The sequence below is a fragment of the Aspergillus foveolatus genome, assembly GCF_047715535.1.
Source record: "Aspergillus foveolatus strain CBS 279.81 unplaced genomic scaffold BDW70scaffold_14, whole genome shotgun sequence".
In the NCBI taxonomy this organism is placed as follows: Eukaryota; Fungi; Ascomycota; class Eurotiomycetes; order Eurotiales; family Aspergillaceae; genus Aspergillus; species Aspergillus foveolatus.
The window spans coordinates 115,444-134,217 of record NW_027396078.1 but is presented as its reverse complement, the minus strand read 5'-3'; the positions used below and the strand labels follow the sequence as shown (position 1 = coordinate 134,217).

The 18,774-nt window shown below is 53.1% G+C and overlaps 8 protein-coding genes across 8 annotated transcripts; 3 read left to right on the top strand and 5 right to left on the bottom strand.

Moving 5' to 3' along the window:
- Nucleotides 1-21: 21 nt before the first annotated feature.
- BDW70DRAFT_158396 (cutinase-domain-containing protein) lies at nt 22-1,645 on the top strand (the record flags this gene model as incomplete). The annotated part of the gene is made up of 3 exons (XM_073740504.1): nt 22-961; nt 1,059-1,249; nt 1,301-1,645. Coding segments are annotated over 3 exons (1,476 nt in total), but the record flags the coding sequence as incomplete, so codon positions are not given.
- A 238-nt stretch (nt 1,646-1,883) lies between these two features.
- On the bottom strand, nt 1,884-2,636 carry BDW70DRAFT_158395 (rhamnogalacturonan acetylesterase; the record flags this gene model as incomplete). Its single annotated transcript, XM_073740503.1, has 1 exon — nt 1,884-2,636. The coding sequence occupies one exon, from the start codon at nt 2,634-2,636 to the stop codon at nt 1,884-1,886; it is 753 nt and encodes a 250-aa protein (XP_073597594.1).
- Nucleotides 2,637-4,064: 1,428 nt separating this feature from the next.
- On the bottom strand, nt 4,065-6,259 carry BDW70DRAFT_133048 (uncharacterized protein). Its single transcript, XM_073736262.1, has 6 exons — nt 5,691-6,259; nt 5,371-5,639; nt 5,251-5,323; nt 4,590-5,196; nt 4,434-4,540; nt 4,065-4,389 (listed from the first exon to the last, which is right to left on the bottom strand). Exons 1-6 carry the CDS (start codon nt 6,057-6,059, stop codon nt 4,300-4,302), a joined length of 1,515 nt encoding a protein of 504 aa, XP_073597593.1. The 5' UTR covers nt 6,060-6,259; the 3' UTR covers nt 4,065-4,299.
- A 144-nt stretch (nt 6,260-6,403) lies between these two features.
- Nucleotides 6,404-7,049, top strand: BDW70DRAFT_133046 (GFA family protein). Its single transcript, XM_073736261.1, has 2 exons — nt 6,404-6,653; nt 6,719-7,049. Exons 1-2 carry the CDS (start codon nt 6,501-6,503, stop codon nt 6,989-6,991), a joined length of 426 nt encoding a protein of 141 aa, XP_073597592.1. The 5' UTR covers nt 6,404-6,500; the 3' UTR covers nt 6,992-7,049.
- Nucleotides 7,050-7,657: 608 nt separating this feature from the next.
- Nucleotides 7,658-9,155, top strand: BDW70DRAFT_158393 (uncharacterized protein; the record flags this gene model as incomplete). Its single annotated transcript, XM_073740502.1, has 6 exons — nt 7,658-7,777; nt 7,859-8,133; nt 8,187-8,602; nt 8,653-8,692; nt 8,751-9,047; nt 9,104-9,155. The coding sequence occupies 6 exons, from the start codon at nt 7,658-7,660 to the stop codon at nt 9,153-9,155; spliced, it is 1,200 nt and encodes a 399-aa protein (XP_073597591.1).
- Nucleotides 9,156-9,353: 198 nt separating this feature from the next.
- Nucleotides 9,354-10,928, bottom strand: BDW70DRAFT_133044 (uncharacterized protein). The gene is made up of 2 exons (XM_073736260.1): nt 10,618-10,928; nt 9,354-10,556 (listed from the first exon to the last, which is right to left on the bottom strand). Exons 1-2 carry the CDS (start codon nt 10,864-10,866, stop codon nt 9,444-9,446), a joined length of 1,362 nt encoding a protein of 453 aa, XP_073597590.1. The 5' UTR covers nt 10,867-10,928; the 3' UTR covers nt 9,354-9,443.
- Nucleotides 10,929-12,129: 1,201 nt separating this feature from the next.
- BDW70DRAFT_166587 (uncharacterized protein) lies at nt 12,130-12,981 on the bottom strand (the record flags this gene model as incomplete). The annotated part of the gene is made up of 1 exon (XM_073742027.1): nt 12,130-12,981. The coding sequence occupies one exon, from the start codon at nt 12,979-12,981 to the stop codon at nt 12,130-12,132; it is 852 nt and encodes a 283-aa protein (XP_073597589.1).
- Nucleotides 12,982-14,599: 1,618 nt separating this feature from the next.
- On the bottom strand, nt 14,600-18,690 carry BDW70DRAFT_166586 (uncharacterized protein; the record flags this gene model as incomplete). Its single annotated transcript, XM_073742026.1, has 7 exons — nt 14,600-14,687; nt 14,759-15,577; nt 15,665-15,982; nt 16,059-16,159; nt 16,564-16,793; nt 16,849-17,312; nt 17,471-18,690. The coding sequence occupies 7 exons, from the start codon at nt 18,688-18,690 to the stop codon at nt 14,600-14,602; spliced, it is 3,240 nt and encodes a 1,079-aa protein (XP_073597588.1).
- Between the last annotated feature and the right edge of the window lie 84 nt (nt 18,691-18,774).

The window sequence follows — 18,774 nt, the reverse complement described above, 5'->3', positions numbered from 1 at the left end:
GCTGGTATCGGCGGTTCAGGCTCTGCTACAGGTGAAGCTGGCGCGTCTGCTTCCGGCGCTGCTGGCATCGGTGGCTCCGCTGGCCTTGTAGGATCTGCCGGCATTGGTGGTTCCGCTGGTGCTGGTATTAGCGGTTCAGGCTCTGCTGGTCTTGGTGGCTCCGCAGGTATCGGCGGCTCAGCCGGTGGCAGCGCTGGTCTCGGTGGCTCAGGTACCGTCTCTGCCACCCCTGTAGCAACCCCCTCCGGTGCAGGGGCTATTGGTGCTGGTGGCTCCGCTGGCGGCTCTGCTGGTCTCGGTGGCTCTGGCTCTGCTGGCATTGGAGGATCTGCTGGCGGATCTGCTGGTCTTGGTGGCTCTGCTTCTGGCTCCGCTGGAGGTTCCGCCGGCCTGGGTGGCTCTGCTTCTGGTTCCGCTGGTGGTTCCGCCGGTCTTGGAGGTTCCGCTGAGGGCTCAGCTGGTCTTGGTGGCTCCGGTTCCGCTGAAGGCTCTGCTACTGGCTCTGCTTCTGGTTCTGGCTCTGCTTCTGGCTCTGGCTCTCTCGGCGGCTCCGGCTCTTTCGGTGGCTTGTCTCCCTCCGCCACTCCCATCTGGTCAACTTCTTTCTCTACCTCCTTCTCAACCGCCTGGATCCCCACTCCCACCGGTGCAAGCCCCGTCGAAGGAGAGGACTGTGGCTGTGAAGAGCAAGAGGCTGTTCCCACCGATGTAAGCCCTGTTGCTAACGGTGACGCCAAATCTGAACTCACCCCCACCGGCCTCGGTGGCTTCGATCTTTCCAGCCTCGGTAGCCTGTTCGGTTCCGGCGATGCCTCTGCCTCTGCTACCCCCTCTGCTACCGCCACTGGAAGCGCTTCTGGATCTGGCTCTGCTCTTGGTGGATTCAACTGGGGCAGCCTATTCGGCTCGTCAAGTGACTCCGACAGCTCCGCTTCCTCGTCTTCGTCGGGCAGCGGCCTTGGTTCTTTCAGCAGCCTCCTAGGCAAGTTACCCCGCGCCCTAGGCAAGTCTCGTAATACATGTCCTTGTGAGCCCAGCTAACCTTTGATCACTTTCAGGCGGTTCATCCACATCCAACGACGTCACCGACAACACCGGATGCAAGGAGCTCACTTTCATCTTCGCCCGCGGCACCACTGAGATCGGTAACATGGGTACCGTCGTTGGGCCCAAGGTCGGCGAGGCTCTCAACTCTCTTACAGGCAACAAGGCCGCTATCCAGGGCGTTGACTACCCTGCCGATGCTGCTGTATGTCTAACCCCCCTTCGCCAGTTTAGCGTACCGAACTGACGGACTCAGGGAAATGCCGCGCTCGGAGGCTCCGGCGGGCCCAAGATGGCCAGCCTCGTCGAAACAGCCCTCAAGCAGTGCCCTGACACCAAGGTCGTCCTCGGCGGATACTCCCAGGGTGCTATGGTCGTTCACAACGCCGCCTCTAAGCTCTCTTCCGGCCAGGTCGTTGGCGCTGTGACCTTCGGCGACCCCTTCAAGAGCCAGAAGCCCGACAACATCGACCAGTTCAAGACTTTCTGCGCTAGCGGCGACCCTGTTTGCTTGAACGGCGCTAACGTCATGGCTCACCTTTCTTACGGCGATGACGCCCAGACTGCGGCCCAGTTCCTAGTTAGCGCTGCTGGACTGTAAGACGCCAGGGCTGAGTTGATATTGGATCTCCGTATTAGACCTGTCTAGCAGGCATTGTTCTTGTTATTGAATTTTAATGGGTGGTCATGGATGGAATCGATGATTGTATGTTTACTAGACTGTGTTATGACTTCTTTGACAACCTCTTCTGCGTGTACATAGCACAGAATTGAACTGATGCATTGCACTATATCCAAGCTTTCCTTTCCCTTTCCTTCACTCCCCCCTCACTCCTCATCTACAGCTCAGGCCAGTAATACACCCCTTCCTCAACTGCCTGCACGAGCGCCTCATCGATAGAGATGTATTGGTCAAAGTCCGCATCAAGCTCCTTCAGCAAGATTCCCACAATGCCCGCAAAGACCACGCCTCCCTCCTCGTTGAGATGGGTGTTGTCGCCCTCGCTCAGGTTATACGTATGCGAATCCTCCTCCCCAATCTCATTGACATACTCCCTAGAAGCGACATTCAAATTGGCCCAGAGCGCCCCCGTCTCCGTCGCGGCCTCGATCGTCAGATTCCGCACGTTGGCCAAATCATCCTTGACAAGCCCGTCGTCTCCGAAATTACGTCTTGTCAGGGACGTCAAAAAAATCGGGATCCCACCGGCACCGCGCACATCTGCATCGAACTGGACAAGATTATCCTTAAACGCAGCGAGTCCACTCTCCGTCTTCTGGTCGTTGTGCCCGAACTGGATTGTCACATAGGGCGTGTACGACCCGCTCGCGGTCTCAACGGCTTCCAGGACCTCAGCCCAGAATCCCTCATTCCGGAAGGAGGACGTTGTTGCGCCGGAATCGCCGAAGTTCTGGCCTGTTGAGCCACCGGTCAAAGAGGAGACGAAGGCGTCGCCCCAGCCCCCGTTGGGGGCTGTTGTTGAGTCACCAGCCAGGAAGAAGGCAGGGGGCAGGGCGCGTCTGGCTGGTGCTGGGATGGCGGTTGTAGCACCAGCCAGGAGGAGCGTTGGCAGGATAAGAGGCGAGAACATAGTGGATTATTGATGAATCTGATTGACTGGTCTTTGGATATTCGAAAATGCTCATGCACAATGGAGTGGGACACTCCAAAAGGACCCAATTGCAGCAATATATATATTTCTTAGCTCCCATCGGCTGAACGGAATCCCCGCAAATTGACAGAATGAATCGGGTGAATTCATGGATCCTGCAGGCATATTGTCAATGTCCTGCGGAATGAGGTGATCAACCAGGCACACTCGGTGGGAGAAGGCCCGAGGTGTGTAGGGCTGCACTGGCGAGCAGCTGCATAAGATGCGGGGGATCAGCGCCAAGGCGGAAAAATTGTGAAGAATGCCTTCCTTTCTGGCATAGTGATCTGGGGAAATGGATCTTTGATTATATGATCGGGTTATTATGGCCAGCGTTAATTGCTGCTGTTGCTGTTTACCCGGTGATCCGGGCAGCCGGTGAATACCCTACAGCACCTGCTATGTGCACACTTATATGACGCGTCTATAGTCTCAAGAAACTTAAGGAAAGCCGTAGAGAATTAGCAAGGCAAATCAATACGGATATTCTGTGATCAAGGACATGGAGAGACGGAATGACACCGGTATTTACGGAGCTACGAAGATTCTGCCGACTGTGATGAAACTCGTTCAGGGGCGAATCCTTCAGTCGGGGCTATTTCCATTGAGGATATACCATGATGGAATAGTAAGTTAACTGCAGAGTTCTGTCTTGTTTACATTTCCAGACATCCGCGTGAGCCTGACTTCACCATAAGCTCACTTGTCAACCTTCTCAGTATTGAAAACAAACAAAAAGGCACGGTCTTCGCAGCCGACTGGCAGTGTCACTAAACAAGGGTTTAGAGGTATCCTGTTACTGTTGGAAAGTCCTGGAGACAATTTACATGTGCACTGACAGTGACAAGATGCTCATAGTGACTGAAATGACATCCATTTTCTTTTTATTCCACTGTCCCGAATGACCCCAGGGGAAAAGGTTGAGCGGACGTGCTGAGGAGATAGAAGAAGAATTAAAAGTATAGTTGGGAGGTCATATCAGGAGCAAAGTTCGTACTTGGTTTATTTGATATATGACAACGTGGAGGCGAATTGTAGAAGGCATATCAATATTGACAAAGGCACACCATAAAAGACTTAATAGAAACAAATAGTGTCTTGTTTTGACAGGCTGCTAAGTCTAATACCACACTCGAGTTCGCTTGATCTTGCGGCGTCGAGCAGCCTTCCGCCAGGACGACCCCTGTGCTTCCCCAGTTACGAAAGATACAGGAAGGCAAGCTGTGGCAATGAGGGATTCAGGGCTATACCTCGTGTTTAGAGGTCAACAAAGATCGAAAGCTAACAGAGGAAAATGGTGGACATCTATTTTCATATGCCCAGCTCCGCAGTGGCACCGAGGCCTTTTGCGTCTCCATATTTAAGAAATTCGAGTCAACCATAGTCCATTGCATGCAAATAGAGCCAAATTTAGGGAATGCGGTATGGTAGTCATAGCAATCCAGTCATAGCAATCCAGCCCTGCTGAGGGTCATTTCAGCATTACGTCTTTTGTTAATAGACTCGGGGTAATGCACTGCGGACATCACGGTCACTCATTCTCAACATTGCCGTACTTATATTAAGATCGGCTCAATTACATCGCGAGAACAGAAAACTGCCCCTAGTAGACACCGATAATCTCTCCAACCACACTGCGGTAGACTCCATTCGGGTCAAATTTCTCTCGAACGGCTTTGAACCGAGCAATGTGCTGAGAACGGTCAGCGCGGCAGTTCCAGGGGGTTATAGACTTACATCAGGATCCAGGTTTTTCTTGGCCAGCTGGAATACTTCGCGAGTGTTTTTTGTCCAATGCGGCCGGCAGGGAAACTCCTCAATCAGGGCTTTCTCTAGGGTTCCATCTGCAGCTTGTTTAGACAGGGCTATGGAATATCACAATACAAAACTTACAGAACGGCTCATTAAACCGTGATCCGTCTCCAACGGTGGGTTTGAAACTCGGAAAATCGAACATGATGGCTCCCTTGCTCCAGTCCGCACCATCGGAGGTGTTGTAGGTGACCTGACCCAGCAGGTCATAGTATGGCCGGCCAAATTTAATGTTGATGCCGCTGCGGTAGGTAGACGTCATGACAAGACCCTTCTTCAACTCGGCATCGAAGAGCTCGCGTGCTCGTTTGAGCACCGTGTTGGCCTGGGTGACAGGAAAGGCGAGTTCGAGGGTGTATCCGCTGAGCCCATACTCCCATACCGGCTTCTGGTCGGGGTAGAGGCCACCAATGAGGACATCGTAGTTCCAGCCATACACCGGCCATGTGTCGATGGCCTTATTGGTCGTCTTCTCACGGAAGTTGGGCGCCTCCCACTGGCCGAAGAGGATCTCCTCTGCCAACATATTGGACGTTGCCAGCCATCGGCCGCTGTTCCAGAGTACTTTAATGGCAGCGGCTTCGACTCCTGTCACCGAGAAAGTGTTTTGGAATCCCTGCTGTTCGTTGATGCTGTTCTCGACGACGTCGTAGTATCTCCAGTGGAACTTTCTCTTGTACGGCCACCACTATATACGGTCTGTGAGCCAGCGAGCGGCAGATAGAGCTGTCGATAAACGTACCCAGAAATTGGCCGTCGCATACGGAGCGATCATCCCATAGATATCACCGTCAAATACCTCGGCCTCGTCCAAGCTACTGCATCGTCAGTTCCTGCTCTACCTAAGACCCGGCGCACTCACGTCTTCTGATCCGCGTAGACCTTGAAGTCCGGATAAATCTTGAACTTCATCCGAGCGATGACGCCCAGGAGGCCGAGAGAAGTCGATGCTGCCAGCCACTCGTCGCTCTCATCACGCTCGAGATGACGCAGATTCCCCTCGCCGTCGATGATATCGAGGGCCAGCACGCCGGCGGCGACCATCGAGTCCTCGCGGATCGAGGACCGATGGGCGCCCATTGCGACACAGCCAGCGAGCGTGATGTTCCAGTTTACCAATGTGTACCCAGCCTGCACAAATTTTAGTCAGTAGAGACTGATCATTAGACGGAGGGCAAGTACCGAAGCTCCTCTCTCGTGCAGATACTCCGCCAGCTGGAGAAAAGTCACGCCCGCCTCGATCATGACCGTGCCGGCCTCGAGATCGAGATCGTAAATATTGTTGACGTTCTCGGTCTGGATGATGACTGTATTGGGATCGTCGGAGCACATCGTGTCGTACCACATATGGGCTTTGCCCGACGCTCGCACCTTCTGGCCGGCCTGAATGGCATCCTGGACGAGAGACTGGATCTCGTCGACGCTGGTAGGTGCATGAACAGCAGCAACCTCGTTGCAGGCTGGGTACCCAGGTCCGTCAAAGGTGTTGTACGGCGCCCCGGCGATGCCGAGCGGTCGACCAAGGAGGAAGAGCAAGATGGAGAAGCGCATTATGCTCTGATGACCATAGACAGACGAAGCGATCTTTTGGCAAGATAAACCCTTATAACCTCCAACCTGGGATCACATTCGCGATAGTTGGTAGACCGAGGCTGGATGATTGTCTGTCAGTCACAACTTCCCCTATCCCCTGCCAAGTTGCTTGCCCAGACTGATTCCCCGCACTTTGCTAGGTCATGCACAGGGCGATCTGGTCGTACAGCGCCTGTCACTCTGCAAGGCACTTGCACTGCAACTGGCGCATGAAGGCATCCCGTCTGCTTACCAAGAACTTCATACGTCATCGGACGGGACAGCGTGGAGCGGCGGAGGATCCTCCTTAACACGGAGCGATCCTCCACTGCCCCGCGTATCCCGGTCAATTCTTTTCTCTCTTTCTTATTATATATATAAATAATAAAACAAATAAGTACTACAAAGTACAAGTGGCAAATGGCCGAACCAACCAACTCTGGGTCCTGCCTCTGCGGCGCCGTGCAATACCTCCTCTATGGGAAACCGCTCAACAGCGCCGTCTGCCACTGCGACAGCTGCCAGCAGTTCACCGGGTCTGCCTTTGTCGCAAACTGCTGGTACAAGGAGGAGGCAAGCTAGCCTCACCCAACTCCTCTCTTCTTGTGAACGCGTTGTAGACTGACCGCATGGCGTAGAACGTCAAGCTCACCCGCGGCCATGACTCTGTTCAGACATACAATGAACAAGGGACGACCACCGGGCAGACGATGAAGCGGTCATTCTGCAAGACTTGCGGGTCTTCTCTGTTTATGCAGACGGCGGAGTTGCGGAAGCAGAATGTCATTTCCGTGACCAGCGGGACGATGGACGATCGCACGGATTGCCAGCCGGGGCTGGAGGTGTGGTGTGCGAACCGCCGGGGGTGGGTGACTTTGAATCATCAGGGAGTGAGGCTGGAGAGGCAGTGACATGGTTCATGGGAGTTTCTACGTCTCTATAACGGCTGGTTGAGGTGGAGGGTTGTTCTACGCGGTTTCCACATGTGGTCAACTTGCATGTCAAAAAAAATTTGTTTTTTCCCTTTTAAGGAAAAGGAAAGAACATGGAGAGAGATAATGGGAGAGAAGAAAGGGATGAAATAGGAAAGAAGAGAAAAGAGATAGACGGAAAGAAAGAAAAAAATAAGTAGGAGTACCTACAAAGGATTATTCATCTCCTACTCATCGAGTCTTCTGGCCTGTATCGTTAAGCCTGGATGAGGAAGAATACCATACGGATACCACTGACACATTCTTCAACTTTGAAGCAACCTCTGACGCTCTTACAACCTTCATTGCCGTTGAAGCCGTTGAAATCTAGGATGCTGAGCCCTAGAAGTCCCGGACAAAGCCCATCGAATACTGGCAACCACCAGCAAAACAGGCCAACAAGGCAGGTGCCTCAGACTTGGACGGCTGACCCATTACCAGCGCGTAGATGCATACTTCCAGCCTATCACTGGCCAGGAATTATGATGAATACGAGGGGTTCAGGCTAGTGCTACCTAGCGTTGGGGCCAGACCGTTTCTTTCCCGCGGCGAAGGCATCCCACCTCCCAGTTCAGCTTAGGAGATGTATGGTCTGTCGAAACGAAGATGAGCTCAACAGCCCTAGAGGGCTGGACCTTCAATGACAACTCCCGCTCCTCCTGGGACATTGTCTGGACATGTCTGACTACGATCTTCGCGTGCACCTGGACGGTCCTGCACATGTCGGTGCCTCGGCGCAACAGCTCGGAAGGCCTGGCGCTGGCGCGCAAGCTGACGATGTGAACCATCGCGCTCTTCGCGCCAGAGGAGATTGTCTTGATCGCCTCGGATGAATTCTGGCGGGTCTGGTCGCTGCGAGCGCGCTGTAACGAGGCGCAGGCCGCCAGTGATTGCCGGACGGGAGTGCCGGACAGCTGGCTGTATCGACGCACCAAGCCGCTGGCAGAGGTTACACTCGCGGCCGGAATTGAGGACCGGGAGCCGAAGCTGCACCCCTTCCCGGTGCGGTGGACGCTTGCGCAGTGCTGGTGCGTGCAGATGGACGGGCTCACTCTCGAGACGGAGGACGGTGGATATTCTACGTGAGCATCGACCAGGCCACGGCGCCCATCGGGGCGGGCGTAATCCGGTGCAGCAACTTTACCGAACGTGAGATCAAGGACCGCGCAAAGGCAGATACCCTGGCGAAGACCTTCACCGTCTGCCAGAGTACCTGGGTCACGGCCAACATCGTCGCGCGCGCCGGGTACGGCCTGTCCATTACGCCATTCGAGTTCGCGACGCTGTCGTACGTTGCCTGTGCGATCATGGCGTACGCCTGCTGGTGGAAGAAGCCGCAGGATATGGCGGTACCGATCACCATCCCTCTGCGACACAGGCGCGACGCTATGTCGGCCGAGATCAGGAGGGTGATGGACGCACGCCCGGATCGCTGGATGCACCGGCACGTCGTCCCGCCAAATGAGCCCGTCAGCGCAGGGTTTGCTCTCATCGGCAGCAATTATCACCAGAGAGTAGTCGGCGGGCCGGCCTCGGGGGCCTTGAGGAGGAGTATCGGGGGCTGAGTTTATGGGAGGAGTGGTGGCTGAACACGTTTGCAGGGCTTGCGGCCTTTTTGTTCTGCGGCATCCATGTGGCTGCGTACGTCTGAATTGTCTTCATCATGGTACTCTTGTCTGGACCTGACTGACCCGTCTAGCTGGAACTTTTCCTTTCCTACCGACGCCGAGGCGATTGCATGGCGGGTTTTCTCGCTTGTGGCTCTGGCGATGCCGGTCATCGTGTATCTCCTCGGCCAAGCACCGCTGGTGGCACGGTGGTTGAAAGGCAGGGGAGTCCCACTGCCTTCCTTTCTGGATGATTACGCTGACTCCAGGGGCAAGTTCTACATGTTCGAGATATACGTCCCACGGGCGTGCATCCTGGTCTATGCCCTTGCTCGACTTGGACTGGTCGCCTTGACCTTTTCGTCATTGCGAGCCCTTCCCAGTGGCGTGTATTTAGCGGTGGATTGGCTGGGGTCTATTCCGCATGTGTAGTAGAAGATTCCAGTGGCCTGGAGGCTTCTTTGGAAATTGGCGTAGAGGCTATCGTTGCCTACTAAGCGTGGTCTTCCTTCGGTCAGCATAGCGAGGGTGAAGGCAGGCAGAAGCAGATAGAGCAAAGTGTAAATGTATAGAGCAGGTTGAACTTCATATCCAGCCTTGAGCTGATTGGTTTCTCCATACAAAGAAGTAGGTGCATTATGTGCCGAGTGCTACAGTTTATCCAACGCGCTCTAGACCCTGCAGTCCGTATCATTCGTCTCAATATGCTGCTGTGCTGGTACTTGGTAAAGTCTAGTAAGCAACTTAGAAATGGATATACATATGGATATCACACCAAAATAGGTCTACTCCTTTCTCGAAGGCACAGACTGCCCGAGCTTGCTGCAAAGCTCTTCCAAGGCCATCTTATCCTCATCAGAAGGCGTCAACGTCTGCGCATGCACATAGTCCTGCCCACCTCCACCCCCATCCGCGTTCCTCGGATACCGGTAAATTAGCTCCTCCATATACGGACTGGGTCCGAATCCATCACAGAAGACCAAATAACTCTCCTCATGGAGCCCAATCTCTATCGCCGCCTCGCGCTCAAACGGTGTTGAATTATACTCCCAACCCTCAGGCGAGTGGCCGTACCTGAAGCGCCGCAGGTGCGGCAGCCCATCTTTGAACGCGCGGAAGTAATCTGCCCAGCGCTTGGTGTAGCATGCATATAGGGCGTCATGGAGTCCGTCGCGTTGCGTGTACTGGTCTGGGAACAGGTACGTATTCTCAAAATCCTTGATCGAGACCTCATATAGAATGCCGCAGTCATCGAGGTATAGCTCTGTCAGGGTATCCGCATGCGCAAGGATCCAGGTCAGCTGAGAATCGTGAACGAAGCCGTAGTTTCCCAACGACAGCGTTTTGAGGTGTGGGAAGTGCAGACCCCTGAAGTCGAGTTTCGGATAGAAGCCGCAGTAAAGGGACGAGTAGATCGTCAGATGCCGCAAATTGGCCGTTGTGGGTTCTAGCCAGAATGAGGGCAGGGTTTGGTAGAACTCATGCGCCTCGGTTCGCTGGTAGTCGAGTTCGCCGTGGAACTCGCGGTGCTCGTTTGTGATGTTCAGTCTCAGGGACTGTAGAGCGCTCAGGACTTTCCTGATATTCGACTTGGCTCTCGGGTCCGTCTCGTTGATGTTGTGTAGCTCGGCCAGAGCCAGCTCTTTAAGTGGCTGCGGCTGTGCTGCGAATGCAGCAAAGGCCCGCTGCATGGCGGGGGAGCGAAAGGACATCTCCTGCGGGACGGCGTGCCACTCGTGGTTCGCGTGTTCAGGGTGGAAGCACAGGGCAATGCTTTGCAGGCGGGGGAGGTCCTTGAGACGGTCGAAGAGGTTCCAGAATCGGAGCGGGAGATCTGTCTCCTCTTCTAGCTCATCCTCTTCGCCTTCGGCGTCCGAGTAGTGCATATACTCTCCGTCCTAGCAGGAAGATTCAGATCCGCTTAGGGCTTGGAAAGGGCAAGTGTGGGTGCCAGCCTACCTTGTCCAAGTTGTAGGTGATGATGTATAGCTTGTTTACGAACTCTGCCAGCAGTGGATTTTTCAGTATATTTTGCAGTCGATCACAGCTGGCCTTCAGAGGGGAGACGGCGGTGGTCCGGAATACCCATGGGTGTGCGATGTTGGCTAAGAGCCGGTTTGTAAGGCACAGCGCCTTGCGGCCTGCCAGGTCGGCATGGAAGCAGATGCGATGCAGGATCTCTGCTGGAAGGAATGAAAATTCAATCATTGCAAATAGGTGTATATCAGCATGAAGAGCCGTTTGAACTCAAGATATAGCGCAAGATGCCGTCATAGCCACCGTAGGCAGCGTAGACGCCGTAGGCAACTGTCGAGTGGGGATCTGTCAACCTGAAAATATGACTGTCTAAGACTAATCTGGTAGCCATGACGTCTTTTTGGCTTAGTGGTATATTTTCCCGATAGGATCGATCGATCATTTTCCTGGCTAGGTGCATCCGGTTAGTCTACAAGAATAGGGTCAGGGCACAGGTAGATAGCCATTCCGTGAGTCCTGCGAGGTTGGCTGTGAGAATTGCAATCCATTTTTAATGGCAATAACATCGTGATCATGTTACCGACCTGTCCCTCCTATCGCTTAAGCACAAAACTCATAATAAGTTATCACATGGCCTACATAAGGGCACTCTAAGTCGGGGGATATAGGGCTCCTTTAACCGAAAATGACGGACATTGACTTGGCGAAGGAAAGTATGAGAACGGTAGTGAATTGGTCTTCGTCCAACATAGATCTAAAACATTATTTCTCCCTAACCTAGCCTCTCAGGGAGTTCTACAGGGCTTAGCCTGTGTGCTTTTGTTCTGGGGTCATAAGGCCTTTTCTATATGTCCCAAAACAGCTGCCTGTCGGATTAGAGCGCGGGCTGTTGTTAAACAACGGAGTAATAAGGCGGCTCTGTAATTGCTCGAGCGCCTAATAAGTAGCGCGCTATAAAGAGGGAACTCGTAGAGTAACCCAAGGCAACCACAGGCACGACGGACGTTCCTCGAGAGTAATATCCGCGAAGTTTGGCCGAGCAGTGGGCGGGCGAACCATGTTTCTGTCGATGGCTGAGACTGTACAGCTGAGATGGTCATATAGCATACAGTAAATTACCTCATATGGTCCTACGATGCCGCTCAAGCCACTACTTCCTTGCTGAAGACCTAAATTCTGTATACTGAGATGCCGCGTTAACGTTCATGCCGTCAAGCGGGATGTAAAGGATAGCGTGCTCGTACTATAAACCAGTACTCGTAAAATCAGCGCTGATAATACTGCACTTTTCAGTCTTGACTTCAACTTCAAGTCCAGGCGTCAAGGGATTGCGTTTAGTGGATTTATTTGTCTCCCCGTGCGCCGGTGCACACCCTATCCTCCGCTCTACATGGTCATCAAAAAGCAGTCTGCGGTGAGGTGATGCTAATGTATGCACCGCCATTCGCTACGGCTCTCCAGGCTAATCTTCCTATATTGTCGTCCTTTTCAGACTCAGCGATTCAAGGCCTCCCCGCCGTCAAAGTCATGCCCCTCGGCCATCTCCTTCACCCGCTCCCCTTCACTGCCCGCCCAGTCCTGCGCCGCAATCCTCACCGACGCAGCCGTTAATTCATCTTCGAGCCCAAGCGCCCTTGCCGCAAAAACCAGCAACATTTCCTCCGCCTCGGGCGCGTTCTTCGACAGCCCATGGTTATCGCCCTTGAAGATCTTGATCTCGCGGGAGCCAGACGGGTCGTCCCCGTACTGCTGGTACAACGACTCCGAGCATCTCTGTGGAAGACATGTGTCCCCGCTCCCATGCAGCAGGAGGAGCGGTCGGGGAGACAGTTTGCGCACGCCGGACGTTTGAGCTGTCTGTGAGGCCACCGTCGCCACGCCGAGGATGCGATCTGGCTGCTGCGCAGCAATGGTGAAGCACGGGGACCCGCCAAAACTCCATCCTACCACGACGAACCGGGTGGACCCGTGATTATTTTGGAGATAGTCCATTGTGGCTGCGATGTCAGGGACGCAGTAGTCTGTGCGCGCGGCGACTCGATAGTCCAGCCGCACTACATGAATCCCGAGGAGGATGGCGAGCTTATCGGCGAGACTGGGGTAGATCCCTGACGGACCGCTCACGCCTCCCCCTGCGCCGCTGACGAGGATTACTGCTGAGTTGCGGCCTTCGGCGGCATCGTAGTCGCGGGGTGAATGGAGAATTGCGGGGGCTTCGTGGTCGAGGGGGTCATGGACCGGGATGAAGACGGCTTGGGCGTCGACTTCGTTTGCTCTTGCGCTGCCGAGTCTGGGAGGATGGATGGGGCCCAGGGGTTGAAGGTGGTGTTCGGAAAGCGTTGCCATCATTGTAAGTCCTGACCAAATTCGGATGATCAGGGTTGTATAGTTCTTAAAGGTTAGTGCTAGCGTATGGGAGATGATGCTGATTGACATCATGCCCTAATCAGACTGACGCTCTTGAGGTGGCAAGTCGGGCCATCCTCCACAGTCCTTCTCCAGAGTAACCCAGAGTAAATAAGATGATAACTAACAGGCAGTTCAAGAGGGGGAACATAATAAATACAGAAGATTATATACCAATACCATTCATACCATTCCAGTTCAAGGAACACTCGATTGTTCTCCTTCGGGCCACCTGGCTCTGCCTCAGGATTCTGTTTAAAAGCTTGATACTACTGTTGCTTCATAGAGATTCTTAAAAGTATAGTTAGACAATATAAAGAAACACTTAATCACCTGCTAAAACTTACTTGAAATTCTGATATAATATTAAAAACTTTTTAAGATTTTAAAACTACTACTGCATGTCGAGCTTTGACATTGCAGTCAGTCTCCCACTGGGCTACCGATAATGCTTCCATCAAGCCGGGCGTTCAGTTGCTGGTTCTCTGGGGTCAATGACCGCGATATCGTTGCTCGCATTTGCTATTTTTTTCGCATTTGCCAGTTTATAGCTGTCCTACGCGGTCGAAAACCGCTTACCAGCCTTGTCTCTTCTGAGAACATCTTCTTAGACGAAAAAGGTAGGATTTCGCATTGTGGGTATCGTTGATTCTAGCTCTTGTACCCTGAGTAAACCGAGGATTTTTTTAGTGACAAAGACGACAATCAATGGGCAAGACTAGGGACAAGGAACGGTATAGCGAGGCGTCGAGCTAAGCCTGGGACGGTCGGAAGTGACGGTTCGTTCTGGAGTACCATTGATATCGCTGTAAAGCAGTGTCCATACCTCCATCGTAAACCAGATTGCTAGATTAGATGTTGTGTGAGGTGAGGGTCGCACCTGCTGCGATACTCAAATGTCAATACTGGACTGGGAGCTGAAGGCGTCTCTCCAGCTCCTATCCTGGCATTTCAATTGGACCAACAGCTGCTCTTGACCAATTTTCCATCGTTGGTATTTGCTAATAGGGATGCTGTGGTTTAACAATAAGTCTAATCCTAGGTCGTACCTCCTCTTCTCACGCCGATATTTGACGATGAAAAGAACATCATGGATTGCCTTCCGTTTAGAACGTATAGATCAGTCGTGCAGCGCTCTATCAAAGTGGAAGGCCACAGGAACCTAACCCTAATTAGGCTTTTTATAGGCGAAATGCTATAGCTTAATGTGCATTGTATATGTTGACAATATTACTATTGTATGCTTCCGTTATACTTACTGTCATCAAACATGCCCCAGTCGTCAATGAGGTCGAATATCTATATCACTAAATTTCGTCTCCGCGACGATGCTCTTAGGATGTCTGTCCTGTATCCACAAGCTAAGATGACACGGCCTCAATACAATGACCTGAACCCCAAGCGGAATATACCTGATCAAGATCACAGTTCTCACACCATGTATCACTTTCCTGTATATTCAGGGCACCCGCGAACACAAGTCACGACCATCAGCCGTTCGTCGACTCTTCCTCAATGGCTGAATGCCTGCAGGCACTCATAGAAAGACCTTGGACGTTCAATGTTCACGCTCACGTCCATCGCCCTCAGTCAGAAACCGATCATACCCAACCACACTCTCCAGCAAAACCTGAGCCCCAAGCGCACTGAAGCCTTCATTAGCACTCTTCGACTCTTCACACAGACGAAAGAGAAAGAAAGGAGGAAGGAAGCATACCAGTCTTCCGGGGAGCAGTATTCTGTCGGATGGTGACTGACTCCATCTCGACACGGCACAAAGATCATCGCCGTGGGACAGTGTCGACTCGTATAGACACTGTCATGTCCAGCACCGCTGGTCATCTCCATCCAGCCCTCCGGCCCAAGTAACGCCTCGGCTGCGCTCTTGATTACGCCAGTGCAGTCCGCATGGAATTTGACAGCCGGCGAGTCCGTCTCGACCGTCCAGTTGATCTCAACACCCTTCCCGTCTTCTGCCGAGATGGCCTTGAACGACTGTAGACACTCCTCCTCCACGGTGCGGACAACAGCATCTTCTGGATGCCTGATATCGAGGGTAAACACCACCTCCGAGACAATCGTGTTTGTGGATGAGTTTTCAGGTATCTTAAGGATACCCGTTGAAGCCAGCGCCCCAAAACGCTTCGCGATCTGATTACTGGCAACCACCATCTTGCTGGCCGCAAGTAGCGGATCCCGTCGCGCGGACAATGGCGTCGTCCCCGTGTGCGCGTCCTGTCCGGTCACAGTGAACTTGAGCCATCTATACCCCTGAGCCCCCATGACCACACCGACTGACCGTCCTGAATCCTGCAGGATCGGGCCCTGTTCGATATGCAGCTCAAAATGCGCAGCGAGGGGGTTCACTGCATGCGAACAAGGGGTTTCACCGAGGTACCCATGTCTCTCGAGTTCCGACCGCAGCGTGACTCTGTCGTCGGTGATGTCGCGCAGATCCCAGGCCTGCTGGAGTGGGATCTCGCCAGCCCACACTCCAGACGAGCACATGGATTTTGGGAACCGGGCGCCTTCTTCACTGTATGCTGTCAGCATGGTATAATGATAGACAAGTCTCAATTCCAGTAGATACACACAGTAGTGGTATAAGTGCGAGAGTACATACTTTGTCCAATTCACAATCCCAATATCGCTCCCCGTACGGAATCCACTCTCCTTCATCGTCCTCAACACCTCCAACGCCCCTACAACTCCTAGGATACCGTCATATCTTCCACCCCTCGGCTGCGTATCCAGATGACTCCCGATCGCAATCATGGGCCTACGTAGCCCCAATCTCCCCTGCTGTCTCGCAAACATATTCCCCATCTGGTCAACAGTTACCTCGCACCCAAGTTTCTGCACCTCGTCGCTGAACCACCGGCGCACGCGCGCGTCGTCCTCATTCAGCGTTAGGCGCGCCATGCCTGTTTCGTGGGGGTTTCTGGCCGTGAACATGTCAGTCTGGAGTGCAAAATATAGTTTAGTGAGGTGGATATGGGTATTTTTACGACACGTACTCTCCCCAGCGATGCGCAGCGCCCCATTTACAGGTCTCGTGGATGGTCTCCCAGAGCCGGCTTTGGTTGATTTTAAGGCCGGAGGGGGTGAGTTTGGGGATCTTGGTCAGGCGCATTCTGACCCTTGCTGGTTTGGATATGAGAGAGAAAACGGAAGAAGAGCATGAATATGTCCTATAGAGGGGTTTAAATTCTGCAGCGCCTTCTGCGAACACTGGTGGAGCTTTTTCCCAATCTGTGCGGACGCCTTCCCATAACATGGATGGGAGGCAGATCAGAATATTTGGATTTGTCTACATTTTTACTTCATAATAGTATTTGCAAAAGCATATAACCTAGACTTCGATAGTCAAAGAGGAAGTTGTCAAGCATAAAGGGAAGCGGTTATGAGTTTTACATCGTACCATGTACTATGCCCAACCTAGGGCTAAAAGCCTAGCTCTCCATAGCTTGCATCCATCTCATATCTCATTATCTCTATCTTCTATTCTACAGACTCGATTACCTCCCTCACATGATCCGGAAGCCAAAATGCGTTCCCCAGTCCCAACCCCAGCAGCCCATGCAGCCGCACGAGGCCCAAGTCCATCATATCCCAGTTTCGGCTCTGGCTGCGAAGAGCTTGCTGCCAGCCATAGACTAAGCGCTTAGCACGAATCGCGTGCTCTTTACTAGGTGTCTGGATAAGTAGGAGGAGCATGAAGTTGCTGACCGTCGCAAAGCCGATGCGACACCCTGAAGATATAGTTAGCGATCCTAGCAATAAGGGATTGGGCCAGTGCAGACGAACAGGAGTACCAGAAAGAACCTATCTCCGTAGATTCAATGCGTGATATAAGACGGAGCATATTCGTCGCGCAGGTTTCTGCGGCATTGAGAATGATAGGGATGGACTTGTCGTCGTCTGTCGCTGTAGTCGCTGGGATATCTTCCGCCACGTTTTCTTCACCAATGACCTGGGCGATGTAGTCATCTACTGTCAGCTCTGAAAAAAGTGGAATCTGCTCGTTCTCGTCTATTAGCCGGGGTGGAGGCTTATTAGGGACCATAGGGCGGAGCAGTGCGCGAAAGATGAAAACCTTGAGCAGGAGGTAAGCGAAGTGGACACATGTGGATAATTCTGGGCTACCAGGGTTCCCATCCTGCGATGATGGAATGAGGGAGAACCACTCTTGTAACTTGCGAAGAAGCATCCGCGAAATTTGTAGAGACTCTGAAAAGTTGGAGGACAGGCGCTGAGCAGCGCGGAGGGAGCTATAATGTTCACATGGTTAGCCTGTTCTCGTGAAATTTGTGGAGGAAAAAATAAAAAATAAAATGAAATGAAATGAAATATAAAATAAAAGTAAAAAATAAGAATGGGAAAGGAAAAGAAAAAGAAAAAGAGAAAAGACAAAAGACAAAAGACTCACTATAAAGAGCTCTGCACCTCATCCACAATCCTCGCCATTTTCACCATACGCACAAACCGTTCAGCGGGCACAGATTCTAAATCCGCTTCATCGATATCAGTGACATCCCATTCATACTCGTTTATGTACGGCGGCCGTCCCATTAGCAATGCACGCCATTTATCCTCACTGTAAATTGCCCACCAGAGACGTCTCCGGATGCGGCGCTCCCAAAAAGGGATGCCCATCGGCCGACATTCCAGCTGCAAGCCTAGAGACATTGCAAGGCCGACCATCAATCCAACAAATGACCAGATAAATGGGGTACTGGCTAGTGCGGCTGCTTGTGCACTTTCGCACGGTTTGTGGAGATACAAAAGACCGGCCTGCAGGACGGAGAGATGGGGTCGGTGGATCTCTTCGAGGATGAGATCGAGCGTCAGACGCCATAGCTGGGTGGCTGGAGGCGCTTGATAAGCATAGATAATGGAGAGATACTCGTCATATTTGGCGAACGGTAGAGCTGATGCATACAAGGCGGCTAGCAGATGGACGGGAATGGTTTGCACGTCCTGGGAGGCGATGAAAGTAGACACCACCGGTAGACTAGGAAAGACATGGGTGAGGAAGAGGGAGATCAGGCGCTGGCCATGGTCTACAGGGACCAGGACATCGAGTTCCTGGCGCGGGCTGGGACACCCTCTGGCAGCCCTCGTTGAGGCGGCCGCCGACTCATAGAGAGCATTGTCGGTGACGAGATAGTGAACGGGGATCTTCTCGTTCAGTGGGACGCCACCAGCATTGCGAAAACGGACTTGATGGAAGTGCAAAAAGCCGTAGTCGTCGAACTTGCAGTGACGCAGTAGGAATGGGTCCGACTCGCCCGAGCTACCCACCAGCTGTGCTGAAACATCCGGGAGCAGGTCCAGCGTCTGGATGGCCTGCTGGCCGGAGGAGCGTTCGCCGACGGGGAAGATCAACGGCCTTGCCGGTTCCGGCAGATACGCCGCAGGCGCGATGGGCTGTAGGCTCGGCTCAGAGTTCCCGGGCGTTGGACTGGTAAAGGCGACTGGCATGGAGACCGCTCGGTGTAGGCGAGCGAAGGAGCAGAGGGTGCCGCTGGCCTGGCATCGCCGGCAGCCGATCTGGTCATCAGGATCGCAGCGGAGCTTCTTCTGTCGGCATCGATCGCAGGGAGGATGTCGCTTGGACCGGTATGGCCGGCGGATTGGGGACGCCATTCTTAACGAGTCTATGCTTGCATAGCTTACTAGGGACCGACGGAGACAGATATACAAACGGTGGGCGTTTCGCCGGCAAAAGAT